Here is an 18,743-nt window from a genome sequence, read left to right as displayed (position 1 = left end):
GGCTGGGGCAGGGCTTCTACACTTACCAGAGACTGAGAACCCTGGGAGGCCTTGTTCACCTGAGGGATGGGGAGAAGGACATTCAGTCTCACTTTCCTCCTTTCCCCTCCTCTTTCCTCTCCTCCCCTTCTGAGGATCCTCAGGGCATGGATAGTTGGGTCTATATGCTCCTTTGGGGAATGCCTGCCACATACTCTTCACCTACATTGTATACACACCTGCCCTGCACACACATACACACACACACACACACACACCCCAACTCTGGACACATACTGACATGGCATACATACCCACACTACATACGCTCTTACACTGGACTGCACGCACACTTGTATTACACGCACACCTGCACAATAAGCATACATACTAAGCCATTCACAGAGACACTCTGATCTACTTTTGCTCATGAAGACCAAATGCATTTCCATTAAGCCCTTGACAGTCGGCTCCTTCTGCCCTGGACCTATCTCAGGTTGTGACTAATGTCAGCATTACTGTACCTTGGTGTCCCTGGAGACCTGGGGGGGGGGCGGGGGCTGAAGTTAAGGAGGCAGAGAGCTGTGAGATACTTATAACCAGACATTTCAGCTAGATGGGGACCATGGAGACAGGGGTGGGCTTGCCTGGTCCCCCAGTGGTAAGCAGGGGACACATATCAGCTGTTGGGATCCCCAAGACTCTGTTCTCACCTTGGTCTCCTTTAGGGCCTGGGGGCCCGGGTGGGCCTGGGGGGCCAGAGAAGATGCCATCTGCAGAAGAAAGAGATAGTTTGAATATAATGTTTCTGAGGAAGTAGCACCTAGCATACTGTAGATGATCAATCAACATTTTCTCAGATGGCTGGCTGGCTATAAGGATGGTGGTATAGATAAATGTTTGGATATTTGGATGGCTGGACAGTTGAATATTCAAATGAATTGTGAATGAATGAAAAGATGTAATGATGGAGAGATGAATGGAAGGACAGATAAATGGAGGGATGGATGGGTAGGGGGATCTATCGTGGAAGATGATAGATGAGTGCAAAGATCTTAACTGCTAGCACTCATGCCATCTCCTGGGCATATGTCCTGCCTACTTTATCAGACAAGAACTGCCCTACTCATCCTGGAAACTCCTCAAGGGCGGAGCTGGCTCCTTCCCTCAGGCCAGGCCACCAGAGTGTTTGGATTGGCATGGTTTCTTCTGCTCCCCCCACCCCCACCTCCACCATGTAACAAGTGGCAGGAAGGTTATACAGACAGACCAGTCAGAAAGAAGACAGACACCCGTGCCAGAGTTAAGTCCAAGAGGTGAACATTACCTGAGTCAGCCAGGAAAGATCCTGGTGGGCCTGGTGGGCCGGGCACGCCTTCCCCTAAGAGGAGAAACCCCGAGACTCATTAATGCCAAGAGATGGGCCAGGAGCTGTCTGCCCAGGAGGAGGCAAAAACCTCTTTCCTTAGAGCCATCCCAGACTCTGGGTCCCAGCGCCTCCCACCTCCTGTATCCTTTTCTCCCTCCGCAGCACGGAGCTCTGCTCTCACCTGGTGGACCTCGGGGTCCTGGTGGGCCTGGGATGGAGGGCCCTGCAAGAGAAAGTGAGGAAGAGGAAATATGAACTCAGGAGCCTGATTCACCCTCTGAGAACAGGATCTGGGCTTCTCCACGAAGTGCCTTGAACCCCCTGGCCTTGAGATTCTCTACCTACCAAAGTCCCTGACATGCTTACCTGGGGGACCTCGTGGCCCAGGTGGGCCTGGGGGACCTCGTAAATCAAGGCCTTCTGTAGAGAGAAGAAAACAGAAATGACAGAGACTTTGACGAGGCTGATCTTTGCCATGCTTCTTACCTTTCAGGATCGTCAGTCTCAGACTCTGGGCCACAGTCACACGCAGGGACCAGGCTGTGGGTTATGACACACGACCCTCCAGGACGCCATCTTCTACGGTGCTCACCCCCGGCAGGTGGGGCTGTAAATTCACTGGCAGCTCATGGGTATGGAATGATGGGTAGAAGCATGGGCTTCCCTATCACACAACCTGCGTTCAAATCCTTGCTTCTGCACATCTAATTGGTGACTTAGAGCAACTTCTCAGGCTGTCTTGGCCTCCATTTCCTCCTTGGTAAATCAGGGTCAGTGACCCGAAGTGTGGGGAAGACTCAGTGCGATGTCACCCAATGCTGAACCCCCAACAATTCGAGCACACAATAGGGCCCTGGCTTGGGCTGGCGGCCATTTTAGCCATTTGGCATTCCATGTATTCAAGTAAGAGGTCCAGCTAACGATCTAGAAAGGGTTCTGTGAATTAACAGTACAGGAGCCAGCCTTCTCAGCCTGGGCCTGTAGTTGAGATTCTTGCTATTGGTTGTGCTTGCTGTAAGTGGGAAATGGCCCAGTTCCAAGGTGACCCAGGTCATCTTGGAACCTCAGAGCCTCTCTGACAGCTGTCCTATCCTGGCCACCGAGCTTCCCATTCCAGATCAACCCTGCTGTTCTCCCCAGCTTCCACAGCCATGTGTGGGAACCGGTGACCCTCACACTAGGTGCTGCCTCACTGCTGCAGCTTCCCAGGCCGAGTGCACTGCCAGCTCCCACCTGCCCCGGACAACGGAGGCACTCACGGGTGGAGAGGATCTCAGAGATGGAGCTGCCACTGTTCAGGAAGGAGTCACCAGTAAGTCCTGGCTCGCCTCGTGGACCTGTGGGGTGCACGTGGAGTTAGGCTGAGCACTGCCAGCAGCAATGGGCTCTGGCTTCCCCTTTGGAGAGGGCCCGGGGCTAGGAGTAGAGCGTCGCTGAGAGCCTTCTACCACCCAGCTGAGGCAGGTCTGGAAAAGGGGGCGCTGGAAGAGGGAGGGTGGGTCAAACAAAGGGGAGCACTGCCAGGGTCTGGACAGTAGGCCCCCGCCGTGGCAGAAGACTTCCTAGGAAGATTTTGGCCAGTTTTCTGTAAGCCTGATTTGTGTGTGTGTGTGTGTGTGTGTGTGTGTGTGTGTGTGTGTGTGTGTGTGTGTGTGTGTGTGTGTGTGTGTGTGTGTGTGTGTGTGCATGTGCGTGCATGCACATCAGATCCTAAGCACTGTCCCTTAGCTGTCTTTGCTCAAGACTAGCCAGTGCTTTACCACTTGGGCCACAGCTCCACTTCTAGCTCTTTGCTAGCTAATTGGAGATAAGAGTATCAGACTTCTTTACCAAAGCTGGCTTCCAACAGTGATATTCAGATCTCAATTTCCTGAGTATCTAGGGTTACAGGTGTGAGTCAGCAGTGCCCGGCTCTGATTGTTTTTTTTTTTTGGTCTGTCATGGGGCTAGAACTCAGGCCCCGGGCACTGTCCCTGAGCTTTTTTTGCTCAAGGTTAGTGCTCTATCACTTTGAGCTACAGCTCCACTTCCAGTTTCTGGTTGGTTAATTGGAGGCAAGAGTCTCATGGACTTTCCTACTCAGGCTGCTTTGAACTTCAATTCTCAGATCTCAGCCACCTGAGTAGCTAGGATTACAGGCTTGAGCCATCAGTGCCTAGTTCTGATTGCTTTTGGATACTTGGATAAACTATGGGACAGGGCATGATTATCAGGGTCTGGTCAGAAGAGGCAAGAGGCTATGAAAATAGCCCAACTGAACCTTGACCAAGGGTCACAGAACCTCAGTCTGTCCTGAGGACACTAACACTCTCAGAAACAGGAAAGGAAACAGGAAATGGAGGCCTTGGAGGGCCCGGGTGAAGAGCTTTACCCCACCCTTTCCGAAACATCCATCTCTCCCTTTGCCTACAGCACAGGGGCCCAACCCCTGCCTGAAAGTCCTGTCTGGGAGCGCTGCCCACGTTCTTCCCATGCATTGCCTACCTTGCTGTCCTGGAAGACCAGCGGGGCCAGCGGGGCCTAGAAACAAGGGTGAGGAAAAGAAAATCACACTTCTAGGGTCCTCTCAGTGGAGCTCTGCAAAGGCTACCTACTTCATTGACCATGTGACCTCGAGTACTTCCTTTGAGCATAAATAGTTGCAATGATTAAAAATATTTAGCCACATCGTGGGCATTTTGGACAAAGGGGAAAATATTTGTTTATAATTCTTTAACTTGTGTGCATTTCATTTCCTTCCAACATTTTTAACCTCTTATAAGAATATAGCTTCAACCACAGAGCACATACCATTCGATGTCTTGTGTCTTTAAATAATGACTATAGGGTTTTACAACTCCCCTCAAAAGTTTTCATATTTTTTAAAACCATCGTAGGTTGCTAGATGATTTGGGAGATACCTATTACCCTAACCAATACGTTGTCTGGAATGCACATGATCATTTTCTAAGAAGAAACAAAGGATCCAAAGGCCTTTTATTCTGACTGTCACAATCTCTAGAGGCAGAGCAATGGGGCTGAGTCCTGTTGTGAGTTGGCTGTGTGACTTTGGGAAGTCATTGGCCTGTTTTGCTGGCTTTCCTATCTGAACATGCTGAGGGAGGTGCTGGCTTCTTGTGCCATGGGGCAGGATGACAGACCCCTCTTCCTGTCCAGGAGCACAAGGCTAAGCTTTCCCAGAACTTCCTTACTCCTGTTTCCTGTCCTCAGTTCTAAGACCAAAGCAAACATGGCTGGATATAGTCCAGTGCAACTACAGCCTACTGTTTATTGAGGAAAAGCAAGAAAATGGACTGACCTGGAGTCCCCGGAGGTCCAGGGGGTCCCATGGCACCAGGAGGTCCTGGAGGTCCTGGGACAGTGACTGTGGATAATTCCCCTGAAAACACAAAGCACATGGGATGTTGAGCTCCACTCTTCCTGCGTGGAGGTCCTGGGAACCCCAGTGGGTTGCAGGCTGGCCAGGCCAACATCACTGCCTCTCCGCGTCTCTAACTCCCTCTTGTCCTAGCTGCTGATCCAGACTCAACAGCCAAAGCCACATCCCAGCCAGTCATCTTCCTGCCAACTAGTGCTTCTCGGAGGCTGTCAAGGCAGATGCGGGTCATGGGCTACACACAGACAGCACAGGGATCATCTCTCCCAGCTTGCCTACCTGAAGTCAGGACTCTGCCTGGAGCCCCGGGTTCACCTAGGGGAGAAAGAGGAGGAGAGCTGGTCAGATGGATCAGTTAGTGGCTCAGTAAGTCACTTTCAAGGCTTCTCTGACTACATTGGAGGCACTTGGGGGCCTCTCATTTTCAGGCTGAAGGCTTTTTTTTTCTCCCTTCGGGCATGGCCTGAACTCTGAGCCTCGGCGCTGTCCCTCAGCTCTTCAGCTCAAGGCTAGCACTCTACCACTTGAGCCACAGCGCCACTTCTGGCTTTTTCTGCTTATGTGGTGCTGAGGAATCAAACCCAGGGCCTCATGCACAAGGCAAGCGCTCTACCACTGAGCCACCTTCCCAGCCCAGGCTGAAGGCATTTTAATAAACTGAAGGGGGCCTGCAGGATGCACTTAATGCAATCTCTTGGGCCTGAGCATCTGTCTTCTCTCCCAGAATGCACTTCATGGGAGATGGTGGGAATGCACACCCTGCAGGGAGGAGAGAATGAGGCTGACTAGACAATCATCCTGTGCCCTCTTCTCTTTCTGAGAATTGCCCAAAGGTCAAAGGACCGCGGCTATAAGCACAGGAGGCAGAGGGAGGGAGTCACAGAGTACTGCTCAGGGCTCTAGTTCCTAGGGATGGCATGAGGGCTGGGCAGCATGAAAGAGGTTCTACAGTTAGTAAGTTGAGAAGTCGTGAGTTATATAAAGGTTCACAGCTCTTCTCTGCCACGTGTCTCTGGTGCTGGACCTTCTAGAAGAGAGTATAGAATTCATATGTCTGCAGACACATCCACCGTGCGGTGTGTCTTTCACTGATAGTCCGTGGATGGCTTGGGGAGAACAAGGGAGTGGGATTGCATGTAGAAAAGCTCCTTAGGCTGGGGGTGTAGCTCAGCGGTAGGGCGCTTGCCTAGCATGCAGGAGGTTCTAGGTTTGACCCCCTGCACCCACCTCCCACAAGCCTCTCAACTGGAGGTCCTTTAGGGGACTCTTTCCATTTCTGAAGTTGTGTGAGCCATGAAATCACACAGTGAAAGGACGGACTGTGATGAGCTCTGCTCACCAAATCCAGGTGGTCAAGATAGGAGAAAGCACTTGAGTTTGTTTTGTTGGAACACAATCCAATAACCGGTGAAGTCCCTTCTTGTGCATCTTGTCCAGGGAAGTGTCTGAAGTCCCCTTGGACAGGAAGTCACAGAAGGACAGAATTCCTACAAACCTACACAACCTCATGGAAGGCACGATCCCTGAACAGACCTATAGGCCTTGGGAAGTATGAACACCATACTTGTATCATTTTAGGGTTATATTTATTTATCCTGGGAAAAAAACCCCAAAACCCTTGGCCCAACTTGTCATTAGAAGTAGAGGCAAATCAGCTGATGAGAAGCTTTGGGGATACTGAGCCCTTCATCTTTCTGCCACATGGCCTATAGCCATGAAATGGAGGCTTAGGTTTGGGAAGGGAGAGGCTGAGAATCCAGGGCCTGGTTTCTCAGCACAGATCCCTGGGCTTCCCATCTCAGCCTTCTGCTCGAGCCACTAGATGCCACTGTTGGTCCAGGCTGTGGTCAGAGAAAACCCTCCCTCCTACCCCTCCCTCCCTCTTTCACACATGGCCACTGGAAAGAATATTTTATCTGGAAAATCACTTACCTCGAGCCCCTGGTCTGCCAGGGCTGCCAGGAAGTCCTGATGTGATCAAACACAAGTCAGTCAGGATAATTAAGGTCCAGCCATTCCACGTGCCCTTGGGCAGTAACCAGGGCTCTGTCACTCAGCAGAGCCACACCAGCTGGCCCACTGAAGCCCTGAGACCCACAGTCTGGCTTCCAGCTCCTCTGGGGATGGGGATTTTATCTAAGCCCTGTCCCTCTCGGGAAATGGGGGTGGGGAAATGGGGCACACTGCCCGGGTTGAGGCAGGCAGAGTCTGAGGTCTCAGTCCCTCTGGGCTGTGAGTGCTCAGGCATTTGCAAAGTTTCCCCTGGTCCCCCTGTCCTTGCAGACTAGGGGCGGGGCCTGCTTGTCCAGAGCAGCGATGCTTGCCTACCCCACGTGTCACAAGGATGTCACTGGGCATCCAGATTTTGAGGCGCTGCTGCTTGGCTTCTTGCTAACTCTTTGTCTAATTTCCTTTAGGAATCGAGTGAGCGGGTTGTATAATGATTTCTCAGACCCAAATGGGTATTGCAAGGTGGGCTTTAGCACAGAGGCTGGCCTACCCAGGATGAGAATGAGAATGTTCACTCCCTCCTTGCCAGTGGGTCTCTGTTGGCTTAACAGGACTCCTGGCCAGCAGTGGCCCCCATAGGCTTGGGGCTCTTCCCTGGACAGGGCACAGAGAGATAGAATCAGCATATAGTTTGACTTCATTGCTACCAGAATGGCATTCTAGATTGTTCTTTGTTATTCCTTCTTATGGTGCTTCCAAGACTCACAGTGAGTCTGTGTTTGCTGGGAAGTTCAGGGGGGACAGGACAGTGTCAGGTGAAAGAAGAAGTGTGGCTAAGTGCCCGTCCTTAGAAGAAGTGGGAGGTGGCAGCTAGGGGTGACCTGATGACTTACCCTGAGGTCCCTGGGGTCCTGTGAGACCTGCCAAAAATGAGACAAGGAGCAAGAGTTGAGGACTTGAGGGCCATCCCCGTAGTACCACACCCTCAACAGGGCTGTGCCTCTTTCTTCCTGCCCTGTTACCTGGCTTTCCTGGGTCTCCAGAAGGTCCTGGAGGACCACGGGTCCCAGGTATTCCTTTCAGACCTTGTTCACCTGCAGAACGCATGACTGATGAGAACACCTAACCTGCCGGCCTTTCTGAGCCTGTGACTCGCTGGCAGGTAGGCAGGGTGGAAGAAGGGGCCTCATTTGTCCCTCGTTTGATAGAGGGGCTTGGGTAGGACATGGATGCAGGGACATGGGTAGGACAGGGAGGAGGAGGCTTGTGCAGGTAACAAGAGCACAGGAAGCAGAGCAGTGGACCAACCTCTTGGGCCTTGCTGTCCGTTGGGGCCAGTGGGGCCTGGGAAAGCAGAACGCAAAGTTCATGAGTTACTCCTGGGGAAATTTTGGTGACTCCCTCTACTTGGAGCACATAGACTTCCAGGTAGGGAGCCCATGATGCCCTTGCTGTGGCCCTCAACTGCAGGAGAGGACCTTGTATGGTGACACCTCTGGATCTAGCCTTCTCCCTGCCCCCTCTCTAAGCCAGCAGTGGTCTATTTGATGGCAGAGAACAGCCCCGGACGCTGCATCACCATGAGAGCTTGGATGTCCCTGAGGTTTGACTTATTTACTTGAGGACTGAGAAGTCAAGGCCCTGCAGGTCCTGTCTCCTGTGACCTAGGCAGCATCCTAACCTCTATCTGAAGGAGGGTCCTTACGAGACCATGACTCCTTCTCACCTCTGTGTTTTACTCACATTGCCGTCTCTGCATGGACACTTAACCAAGCTGGTTGTGTGCTGAAAGTTGTCCTAAGATTTTAAGAATCCCCCCAAATGCTACCTTTGGGCTGGGAATGTGGCTTCGTGGTAGAATGCTTGCCTCACGTGCATGAAGCCCTCAGTACCACATAAACAGAAAAGGCTGGAAGTGGCAACTGTGGCTCAAGAGGGAGAGGGCTAACCTTGAGCAAAAGAAATTCAGAGACAGTGCCCAGGTCCAGAGTTCAAGACCCAAGAGTGGCAAAAAGAAAAAAAAAAAAAGAAACCAAAATGCCACTTTTTTCCTTTGGGAAGGAATTTCTCCCTCAACCATGTCCTCATAGCCTTGGGCACCTTTCATGACCCCTTTTATAAGCCTTGCCTCCCCTTGAGGAGCTAAATGTCTTACTTGCCAAGAACCTTACTCATCCTGTATACGCTCAGTGCTTACTAAGAGTTGGTTAGATGAATGAGAGGGGCTCAAGCCCCCTTTGGGACTTAAAAGCCCCCAGGCCTGGCTGACAGGCATCTTGGTAATGTTCTCCCCAAAGGGTGGCGGCTTGGGGGGGGGGGTCTCAAAAGACCTCAACCCTTTTCTGTTCTCAACGGGCAGGGAGAAGCCAGGGCGGCTGGCCAGTGCCCTGCCAAGTCCGCCCCAGAGCAGTGAGAACCCCTCAGGGCTCATGAGCCCTGGGCTGTAGGGAGACCCGTCCAGGGCTGGGCAGGGGAGAGTTCAGGGGAGGTAGCTCTACAAGAGAGGTTTCTCCGGGGCCACAGTGACCACCTCAATGGGCAGAGCCACTGCGTTTGCCCCTTTGAGCCACTTACCCACTGCTCCTTTGACTCCAGGCTCTCCCACAGCCCCAGGCAATCCTCGCACTCCAGGCTCGCCTGCAAAGGATATAGGACCAGAGTGGGCTCTGATTGCAGTAGCATGCACTCAGCTCCCTAACCATAACCTATTCCCCATTCTACCCCGAGGAGCAAGCAGGAAGAGATCTATGCTGATTTGTTCCGAGGCCAAAGTCCCCATTCCCCCAGTTCCCAGGCAGCAGGTGTAGACTGTCCCAGGAACCACCTGTGATGAATGTGTATGAATACGGTTTCCTTGGAAACAGAAAGCTACCCAGCAAAGTATTATTACTCCTAGTTTTCTTTTAAATCATGCCAGTTTTCAGGAAGTGGCTGAGTGGGTGCCGTGGTGTGTGGTGCGAGCTTTCTGTTACTTGGGAATTGTTGATTAATTTTCTCAACTTGATTTCCCTAAAGAATATAAGACAACTAAAAACTGCTCTTTCTGATCCTAATGGTTGTTGTTTAGACTTTGTGTTCTGATGCTTCCTTCACTCCATTCTCGGCTTTACTTTCACTTCTGTGTGCTGCTTCTATGCACATTTCTTGAAGGTCTTTCTTTTATGTATTTTTGTCTGTCAATATTGGGGCTTGAACTCAATTGCTTTTAGCTTTCTTTTTTCTCTCAAGGTTGGTGCTGTGCTACTTGAGCCTCTCTTTCAGTTCTAGCTTTGGGCTGGTTAATTGTAGATGAGCATCTCTTGGACTTCTCTGCCTGGGCTGGTTTCTAACTGTGATGTTCAGATCTCAGCCTCCTGAATAGCTAAGATGACAGGTGTGAGCCACCAGTCCCCAGCTTTCCTTGAAAGTCTTTTTTTTTTTTTTATTTTTTATTTTTTGGGTCCGGTCATGGGGCCTGAACTCTGGGCCTGGGCACTGTCCCTCAGCTCTTTAGCTCAAGGCTAGCGCTCTACCACTTGAGCCACAGAGCCACTTCCGGCTTTTTTCTTTTTGCTTATGTGGTGCTGAGGAATCGAACCCAGGGCCTCAGGCATGCAAGGCACGCGCTCTACCACTGAGCCATCTTCCCAGCCCTCCTTGAAAGTCTTGAAACAGAGATTCTGTCTTATCTTTCCATACTTTCCCCACTTCCAGTGATGGGTACATTTTTAAAAAGCCATGAATGGAAGGGACTGACCTGTGAGACCTCGAGGTCCTTTCTCACCCTGGTCACCTAAAACAGATGTGGGAGAGGAAAGGTACTGTTATTTGGTAGCAAGGACAACAATACCCCCCAAGTAACAGGGGTGCCTGGGTGTCATAATACACTGATAAAGTCAGAGGAGCATATTCCATCTCTTGGGGGGGGGCAGGTCCCATCCACAAACAGGTTCCTAGCCCCTGGCAGGGCACATGTGGGGAGTCCTGGGCACAAGGAGAACCAGAACAGAGGACGGACACCCCAGGATGTTCATTCTGAGTCCCCTCGACAATGATCATGTGATGTTGGTACTTTATTGCCTCTTTGTGCCTCAGTTTCCCCCAGAGACTAGAGAAGGATACGCTCTCAACTCCCTCTTAATCTCAGGGCCCAAGAGCCAGAGTCACATATGACCTCAGACCCTGCATCAAGAGTGGCACCTTGGTGGCTGTGCTGGGGACTGAGCAACAGTGGAACAACATACCTTTGGGTCCTGGTGGTCCCGTAAGCCCTTTGTCACCTGAAAAGGAAGCAGACATCTTGATGTTAGGAGCCTTGCAGGGGATAATCAAGAAGGGTCAATGGCTACCTCGGAAGAAGGCAGTCTTCTGTATCTGAACTCATCCCCCCATTATACTTATTAGCTACCTGCTAATCATGTCCTCCCCACACCCAGCCTCCTCCCCCAGACCTCACAGCGTGACATCCCCTTCCCACCAGACCCTTCCCTCAGCTCACCTTTGATACCAGGGAGCCCCACTTCGCCTCGAAGCCCTTGGAGACCCATAGAGCCTGCCAAGCAGAGGAAAACATATGGGTGGATCAATATCCCGTCTCCCAAGGGAGAGACACACATGCACACTGGTACGCACATATTCACCATGCAGGCACAGACACACAGATGCACACACACATCATCACACTGGCACACACACTCTGGAGCAAAAGTCAAGGGCTGCTTTCCCTGTCTCCCATGTCACTGCTACATGATCCTGATCCAGGTTCCTTGTTCCTGTCCCTCACCAGGCCCTGGCTTTAAAGTCTATGATAGAGATATAAGCTGCAACTCAAGATTTTGAGGGTAGCAGGACAAGATTTCTTTGGCCCCTAGGGGATGAGACAGAAGCAGGCACTTGCTCAGGTAAGAGCAAGATGAAAATTTCCTATTGCTGAAGTTGCTGGGAGGGTGGGGCTCAGGCCCCATACAACCCACCCACTGGACAGGACCACCCAAGCCCAACCTCAGGAGATTCAGCATGGGGTTGATTTTGTGTCGCTAGGAAGCTTTCTTTATAAATACGGCTTCTCTTGCTTTAAAAAACGTCTGGTTCTCCTTTTAACATTCTTTTTGTGGTCCCCGGAAATGGTACCTATTTACAAGAAGCGGCACACTGACCTGGAGGACCCTGCAGGCCAGGAGAGCCGCTGGAACCTGAGAAGAAAGACAAGATGATCATCAGAGGTTAGGTGCAGGCCATGGACATCTGAGCCCAGGGTGAAGGGCAGGTGGGGGGTGCAGGGAGTTCACTTCTAGATGAGGGCTGGGTGGGTAAGTGTTGCTCACACCATGTGGGTATTTGCCAAGAGGGCCAGCAGTGGTCCCAATGCAGTGTCCTCCATGGGCAGGCTGTGGCTGGGTGGGGTTGGAGGCCCTTGCTCCTTTCTGACCAGAGGAAGATGTTCTGGTCGGGACTGGGGTCAGGAGGGGTGGTGACCAGATGGGCATCACGCTGTGAGGAGGGTCCATTCTCTCTGGGCTGAGCTGACTTGCAACTTTCAATGAGTGCTTCTGGGCCCCAGTCAGTGGAGGAAATCATCCATGATTTCCTGTATGATTATCCATACACGGGGACCACACAACGTGGCCACAGAAGAGAGGTGGAAATGTGGCTTTAACCCCACTCCTGGGTCAAAATGACAGCCGCACTCTTGGATCTTAGGGTTTCTTTTGTGGGGGAGACACTCTGGGGGATATTGCGTCCTGCCCAGGCCGCAAGCAGTAGGCTAGTATTGTCTGCCACCTCAAGGCCTGCTTCTCTGTGACCCATTCCTGGGATTTCCTCTTGGGCACTTGACATACCTTTGGGTCCCACAGAACCGGGAACACCAGGAGGGCCCTGAGGACCCACGTTGCCAGCAGCGCCTGAGGAAAAATGGAGGAAGGACCATTTTGAATTTTTTTTTTTGGGTCCGGTTGTGGGGCCTGAACTCTGGGCCTGGGTGCTGTCCCTCAGCTCTTCAGTTCAAGGCTAGCGCTCTACCACTTGAGCCATAGCGCCACTTCTGGCTTTTTTTTCTTTTTGCTTACGTGGTGCTGAGGAATCGAACCCAGGGCCTCATGCATGCAAGGCAAGCGCTCTACCACTGAGCCACCTTCCCAGCCCAGAAGGACCATTTTGAGAGGGTCCTGGAAAGCCCGCATGCCACCATGCCACGCCACCACCCTGCCTGCCCTTTGCTCTCTACCATGGCCTTGTCCACTATGGAAAGACTATATCTCTAGAACCGATTCTCAAGGTCCCAAGGCTTGCAGCCTGTTCCACAACCCTGTGCCTGGATCCATACAGCACTGTTAATTGTGTCTCCATAGGGCCTCGACAGATCCCAGCTCAAGGTAAGCACACAATGTTACTGAGGTATTGAGGTCAGCAGATGAAAGGAAGAAAAGGGGGAAGAAAGGTAGGTAGGAAGGAAGGAAGGAAGGGAGGAACGGAGGAAGGGAGGGAAGGAGGAGGCAAGAAAGAAGGAAGGAAGGAAGGAAAGGAGGGAGGAAAGGAGGGAGGAAGGGGTGAAGAGAAGGAGGAAGGGAGGGAGGGAGGAACGGAGGAAGGGAGGAAGGAGGGAAGAAAGGAGTGAGTTAACCTTCTTGGTGAAGAATTGCCTCTTACCTTTGTCTCCTTTCTCACCAAATCCAGGAGGCCCTGGTACACCTGGAGGTCCTATAGGGCCTTCTCTCCCTCTCTGGCCCATGGGTCCTTCCATGCCGGGATCTCCTAAAGACAGGTGTAGCCAGTTGTAGTTGAGGTCTCTTGCAGGAGGCAAGAACTCCCCTTGCTGCAGGCAGAACACTGGCCTGGAGTCTCCTCCTTAGTTCCCTACTCCTCCTCGGCCCCTGCAGTCTCAACTCAGCCAAGAAGCCAAGGTGACCTTTTGGAAATGTGAGTATATCACATCCCACCTCTGTCCCAAACTACAATAGCTTCTCATCTCACTCCAAGTAAGAGTTGGCATCCTTAGGATGACTCTGAGGTCCCACGAGTGGCATCCTTCCCTTGGCCATCCCTTCAGCCTCTCCAGGTTCCAACTTCCTCCTTGAACTTGCTTTTGGGGTTCTAGCTGTGGCTGCTCTCTCTGTCTGGAGTGTTTCCCCAGGTCTTGTGCCTGGCTCCCTCTCTGTTCAAGTCTCGCTCCCTGATTTCCTATTTAACCCCTACGAACACTGACGCCCCATGTCCCACCTGGCTGAATTTCCTGTCTCACATCCTTCCCCACCCCGTATGTATTTCACTTAATTGTCATGCTTACTGTCTCTACCCCACCAAATGTGAGGTCTACAACTGTGGGGTGGAGCCTACAGCCCTGCCGCTTCTCTGTCTTGTTCTCCTAAAACAGGGCTTGGCACGTAGCACGCATTCAATGCTTATTGAATAAGTCAGCAAGGGAAGAAATGAATGGGAAAAACAGGCTTCTTACCCAGGCTTCCTTTTTGGCCCTTTGGTCCTTCAGGGCCAGGGTGGCCCAGGGGCCCAGGGTTACCTGCAGATACACAAGAAGACCTCAGTTCCTAGATCCCCCCAGAAGCAGGAACCCCAAACCAGCAGCAGGGGATTACATACCTATAACCCCAGGGGGCCCTCGGTCTCCTGCAGGAACAAAGGTAAGAGAGATGTCAGCCAGAGGACCTGGCTTAGTTCCCTATGGGAGCCCATGGGATTCAGGTAAGGCTGCCAGAGTGAGCAAACAGAACTATGCATATCCACTAACAGTGGGTTTGCAGATAATCACAATAACATTTTTTTTTTACTATAAATATAGCCTGTAAAATACACAGGAGAAAAGTTAATGTGCTGCTTATCTGCAACTCAAATATAATTGAGAATCTTGTACTTCACCTGACTACTCCAGGTTGTAGGGCACTGGAGTCATAAGTTCCCACCTGAGCAACGGAGGGAGGGGTGTGGGCTGCAGGCTGGAGCCTTGGGACAAAGGGGCTTGGGCAGCAATTCAGATGTATGTGTGGGGATGAGGAAGGTGGTCAGGGAATCATGACAAAAGAGTGAAGAGAACTGGAGGAATCCTGGCTCCTGCGCTAGGGTGTCTTGGAAGCTAGGTGGAGCTGGGGACAGAGGTGAGTCTCGGTATGGAGTGGGCAGTCCTGGTCACAGTCACCTGTGGTAACAAGGACTGGAGACTCCTGACCCCATCCACACCTGCTGAATCAGAGGCTTGGGACTGGGCCCAGAATCCTCCAGCAAATCCTCCACACATGGAAGCTTGCCCGCCCCAGTCAGGTGAATCAGAGAAAGCTGCTCCTTGTCCAGTGAGGGCCAATGGGATGGAAGAACTCCTTGGTTTCCCTCTGAGTGCTTTGCTCAGTGTGAGGTGTGTTTTCTGACCCTGGCTGCTGGCTTCAAACATCAGCCCTTCCCAACATTGCAGGCCAAATGTCTACAGAATATTTACCTTTAGGGCCTTGACTCCCCATGTCACCTAAAACCAGAAAGATAAGAAAACTGTGAGGCAAGAAAACTGGGTGAGAACTGAGAGCCACGTGAAGACATGTGGACCATATGACAAGCTCACTGGGTCCCCTCGGTGGTACGCAGGCATGCCATGGGGTCCCTTCTGCTAAGAACCTCTAAAGCCAATTCTCAGCTTCTCAGTAGACAATAAGGTTGTTCACCTTCTCCTTCTTCCATATGGAAAGGAAGGAAGAAAAGAAAGAAAGGCAGAAGGAAACAGAGAGAGAGAGAGAGAGAAAGAAAGAAAGAAAGAAAGAAAGAAAGAAAGAAAGAAAGAAAGAAAGACAGACAGACAGACAGACAGACAGAAAGAAAGAAAGAAAGAAAGAAAGAAAGAAAGAAAGAAAGAAAGAAAGAAAGAGAAAAAGAAAACTTGGCGCCCATAGCTCATGTCTGTAATCTTAGTTACTCAGGAGGCTAAGATCTGAGGATCACGGTTCAAAGCTGCCCTGATCAGGAAACTCTGTGAGACTCTTATTTCCAATTAACCACCAGAAAAAGAAACAGGGATGTGATTCAAAGTGGTAGAACACAAACCTTGAGCAGAAAAGCTCAGGGATGGTGCAGAGTTCAAGCCTCACCACTGACAAAAAGAGAAAGAGAGAGGGAGAGAGAGAGAGAGGAAGGAAGGAAGGAAGGGAGGGAGAGAGGGAGGGAGAAAAAAGAGAAAGAACAGAAAGAGATAAAGAAAGAAGGAAAGAAAGAACATGAGAGAGAGAGAGAGAGAGAGAGAGAGAGAGAGAGAGAGAGAGAGAGAGAGAGAGAGAGAGAGAGAGAGAGAGAGAACAAGTTTTCCAGTCTGCCTAGAACCCTCACTTCCAGCCTCAGGAAAGAGACCAGGGAAGGACTTAGATGATCACAATACCTTTAGGGCCAGGACTTCCTCGGAGGTTTCCTACAGGAGAAAGTAAATCCTGAGTCAGTTTCACAATTTGCATGAACCTTACACACAAAGGAGTTGGTCACAGATGGCAGGGAGACACAGGAATCAGATTCTACATTGGGCTGTTCTATGATCCTGAGCAATTCACCCCTTCAGGACTCAGCTTCTCTAGCAGTGAAATGGGATTCCCGTCCTGGTTCTCCTGCCTCTCAGGAAAGAGAAGATGGGAGGAGAGAGGCACACGAAGCCAGGTGGCTGTGGGCAAGCTCACCATTTTCCTGTTCCGTCATTAGCTTGTTCCGCACGAATAGCCACAGTGCCTCCTGGCTGAGGCCATCGAGCCCCGCTTTGCTGTCACCTACTCCGGCGCCAGGTGCCACACCCTGGAGGCGGTCCTTGCTGCTTCTTTCTACCTTTTCCTCAAAATACAGCACGTTATTTCTGATCTTCTCCAGCTCATCCACGCGAGCCTTCAGCTTCCTCACCTCTTCAGCTACAACAGACAGATGCGAGCAGTCAGCAAGATCCTGAACCTTGCAGACACTCCTTGTGGAAAGCCTGCCATGGGGTTCTGGGTCTGGGGTCTTCTTCATGCCTCTGGGCACATCTTGCTGGAATACTAATGCAGGGACTATCTGTGTGGCCATTGTGTGGTTTCTTCTTTATTTGTTTGTGCTGGTCCTGGGGCTTGAACTCAGGGCCTAGGTGCTGTCTCTGAGTGATTGTGTTCAAGGCTAGGCTCTACAACTTGAGTCATAAGTCATTTCTGGCATTTTGCTGGCTAGTTGAAGATAAGTCTCATAACTCTTCTGACTGGGTTGGCTTTGAATCACGGTCCTCAAATCTGAGCCTCTTGAGTAGCTAGGATTACAGGCATGAAACATCAGTGCCCAGTAGGATTAGCTTCTTAACACACTCTGGAGCCTTAAAGAAACCTGCCTGCGCATTAGGTGCATCATTTTAGCAAGGTGACACAGCCTTCCCTCGCTCCTTCTGCAGTAAGAGACGGTGGGGAAGGCAACACAGGTTTTAGGAAAAGGCAAAAGCAGCAAGGTGATGAGAAGACTTGGCTTTCTGGTCAAGTGTAGCCAAGTTCACACAGCTGTGGGAGTGTGATACGGCATCAGGGGCTGCCTTAGGATGCTAGCACCCCAGTGGCAGCCGTGTGACCTCGGCCAGGGTCCTCCTGGGGTGCAGCTTCCAGGCCTTGTACTAGTGAACTCAGAGACCTTGGCCCTGACTGTCTGTCTGTCTGTCCCTGTGGAGAGGCAGTGGGCAGGGCCATCTGTGTGACCTACCCAGAGCAATGAGGCCAAACAGCAGCCCCAGGAGCAGCAGCCAGGTGAGCAGCAGGCCCAGCAGCCATTTCCACCAGGTACAGCAATTACCACAGGGGCACCAGGCCGGGGCGCGCCCCCATGCTCCCCCACCGCCACCTCCGCCACCACCGCCGCCATGGTCATAGCCGTGGATTTCTGTGGAAGAAACAGAAAAGGTGAGACAGAAGGTCCCTGCCTTTTTTCTTCCAAGTTCTCTGGCTTTTGGTCACTCCCTGTGGGCCTGAGTGACTTGGAGCAGGGATTTCCAGCTCTACAGGAACACTCCTGTGGCCTGCTGAGTGGTAGAAGTCTGACAGTCCTGGGCTTCAGCTGTGTGACTCTGACAAGGTCACCTAACCTTACTGTTTTCTGTGTATATATAATGTGGCTAAGAGATGACCTATTTTATCAACTAGTTGTTGAATAAGGCTTGGCACTTGTGGCTCATGTCTGTCATCCTAGCTACTATTCAGGAGGCTGAGATCAGAGGACTGTGATTCAAAACCAGCCCAAGCTGGCAAATCCAAGGGACTGCTAATCTCTAACTAACAAAAAGCTGGAATAGGAGGTATAGGTTAAATGGTAGAACACCGATAGAACCTCACTTGATATAGCACCCTGTCTGTAGTCCCCACAGTGCCTAGAATGTAAGGGGTATCCCATAAATACAAAGCATGGGTTCAGAAAGAAAGGGCTTGCCATTCTCTAAAACAGAGTGATATGGGGTTAGGGATTTAGCTCAGTGGAATTGCACTGGCCTAGCAGTGCGAGACCCAAAGTTTGGTCCTCAGTTCTGCAAAACCAAAACCAAAAACCAAAAAACTCTTCACCCAAAACAAAAACAAAACAATACAACAACAACAACAAAGAGAGTGGTAGACTTAGGGTGCTGTTACTACAAGTCGGGGAGGAAGGGGCAAAAGTGCACAAGGGGAAACACGCATGGTTCAGTGTCATCTTGGGCTGTGTGGAAGGTTCTGTAGAGACCCACAGAAACCCTATTGTGTTGTTTCTGCCTTGATGGCCTTGGACCTCAGAGCCCACAGTGGGCTCTGTGAAGCACTGTTCCCTGGGATAGCTCCTTCTGTGGCTACCTTTGGCCCTCAACCTTTCCACAATGCAGAAACGGTCCATTCTGGGCTGTTAGGGAGCCAGAGCTGGGTTGCTCCTGTGGGCACTTGCTCCAGGCCAGGGGTCAACATCAGTCTATTTAACTACAACCTCAGATCCCTCACTGCACATCTTCCCCGTTCTCACTCACCTGCTGAGGTGGCCTTGCCTTTTGCTGACACTGTCTTCAGGTCTCCTGAAAGCACAAACACGAGTTTGGCCCTGAGCATTTAGACGGGAAGAGCTAAGAAGCCAGCCCCTCACATTGATTCAGGT

The 18,743-nt window shown here is 51.3% G+C and overlaps 1 protein-coding gene across 1 annotated transcript in view; it reads right to left on the bottom strand.

The window, feature by feature from the left end:
* Col17a1 (collagen type XVII alpha 1 chain) overlaps positions 1-18,743 on the bottom strand; it is a 51,647-nt gene that overhangs the window by 8,016 nt on the left and 24,888 nt on the right. The window contains exons 16-42 of the mRNA XM_069994043.1: positions 18,619-18,663; positions 17,337-17,513; positions 16,310-16,531; positions 16,021-16,050; positions 15,097-15,123; positions 14,250-14,276; positions 14,107-14,169; positions 13,302-13,406; positions 12,494-12,556; positions 11,810-11,845; positions 11,152-11,205; positions 10,898-10,933; positions 10,411-10,446; positions 9,249-9,311; positions 7,983-8,018; positions 7,697-7,768; positions 7,568-7,594; positions 6,657-6,692; positions 5,004-5,039; positions 4,647-4,727; positions 3,833-3,868; positions 2,608-2,685; positions 1,715-1,768; positions 1,530-1,571; positions 1,307-1,360; positions 693-752; positions 27-59 (exon numbers count right to left, since the gene is read on the bottom strand). Of these exons, the coding sequence (XP_069850144.1) occupies positions 27-59; positions 693-752; positions 1,307-1,360; positions 1,530-1,571; positions 1,715-1,768; positions 2,608-2,685; positions 3,833-3,868; positions 4,647-4,727; positions 5,004-5,039; positions 6,657-6,692; positions 7,568-7,594; positions 7,697-7,768; positions 7,983-8,018; positions 9,249-9,311; positions 10,411-10,446; positions 10,898-10,933; positions 11,152-11,205; positions 11,810-11,845; positions 12,494-12,556; positions 13,302-13,406; positions 14,107-14,169; positions 14,250-14,276; positions 15,097-15,123; positions 16,021-16,050; positions 16,310-16,531; positions 17,337-17,513; positions 18,619-18,663 (1,629 nt within the window). The remainder of the gene's footprint in view (positions 1-26; positions 60-692; positions 753-1,306; positions 1,361-1,529; positions 1,572-1,714; positions 1,769-2,607; positions 2,686-3,832; positions 3,869-4,646; positions 4,728-5,003; positions 5,040-6,656; positions 6,693-7,567; positions 7,595-7,696; positions 7,769-7,982; positions 8,019-9,248; positions 9,312-10,410; positions 10,447-10,897; positions 10,934-11,151; positions 11,206-11,809; positions 11,846-12,493; positions 12,557-13,301; positions 13,407-14,106; positions 14,170-14,249; positions 14,277-15,096; positions 15,124-16,020; positions 16,051-16,309; positions 16,532-17,336; positions 17,514-18,618; positions 18,664-18,743) is intronic.

The sequence above is a fragment of the Dipodomys merriami genome, unplaced genomic scaffold (assembly GCF_024711535.1).
Source record: "Dipodomys merriami isolate MVZ:Mamm:240054 unplaced genomic scaffold, mDipMer1.0.p SCAF_102, whole genome shotgun sequence".
Taxonomy (NCBI): Eukaryota; Metazoa; Chordata; class Mammalia; order Rodentia; family Heteromyidae; genus Dipodomys; species Dipodomys merriami.
This window is presented reverse-complemented; position numbering and strand designations above follow the sequence as displayed.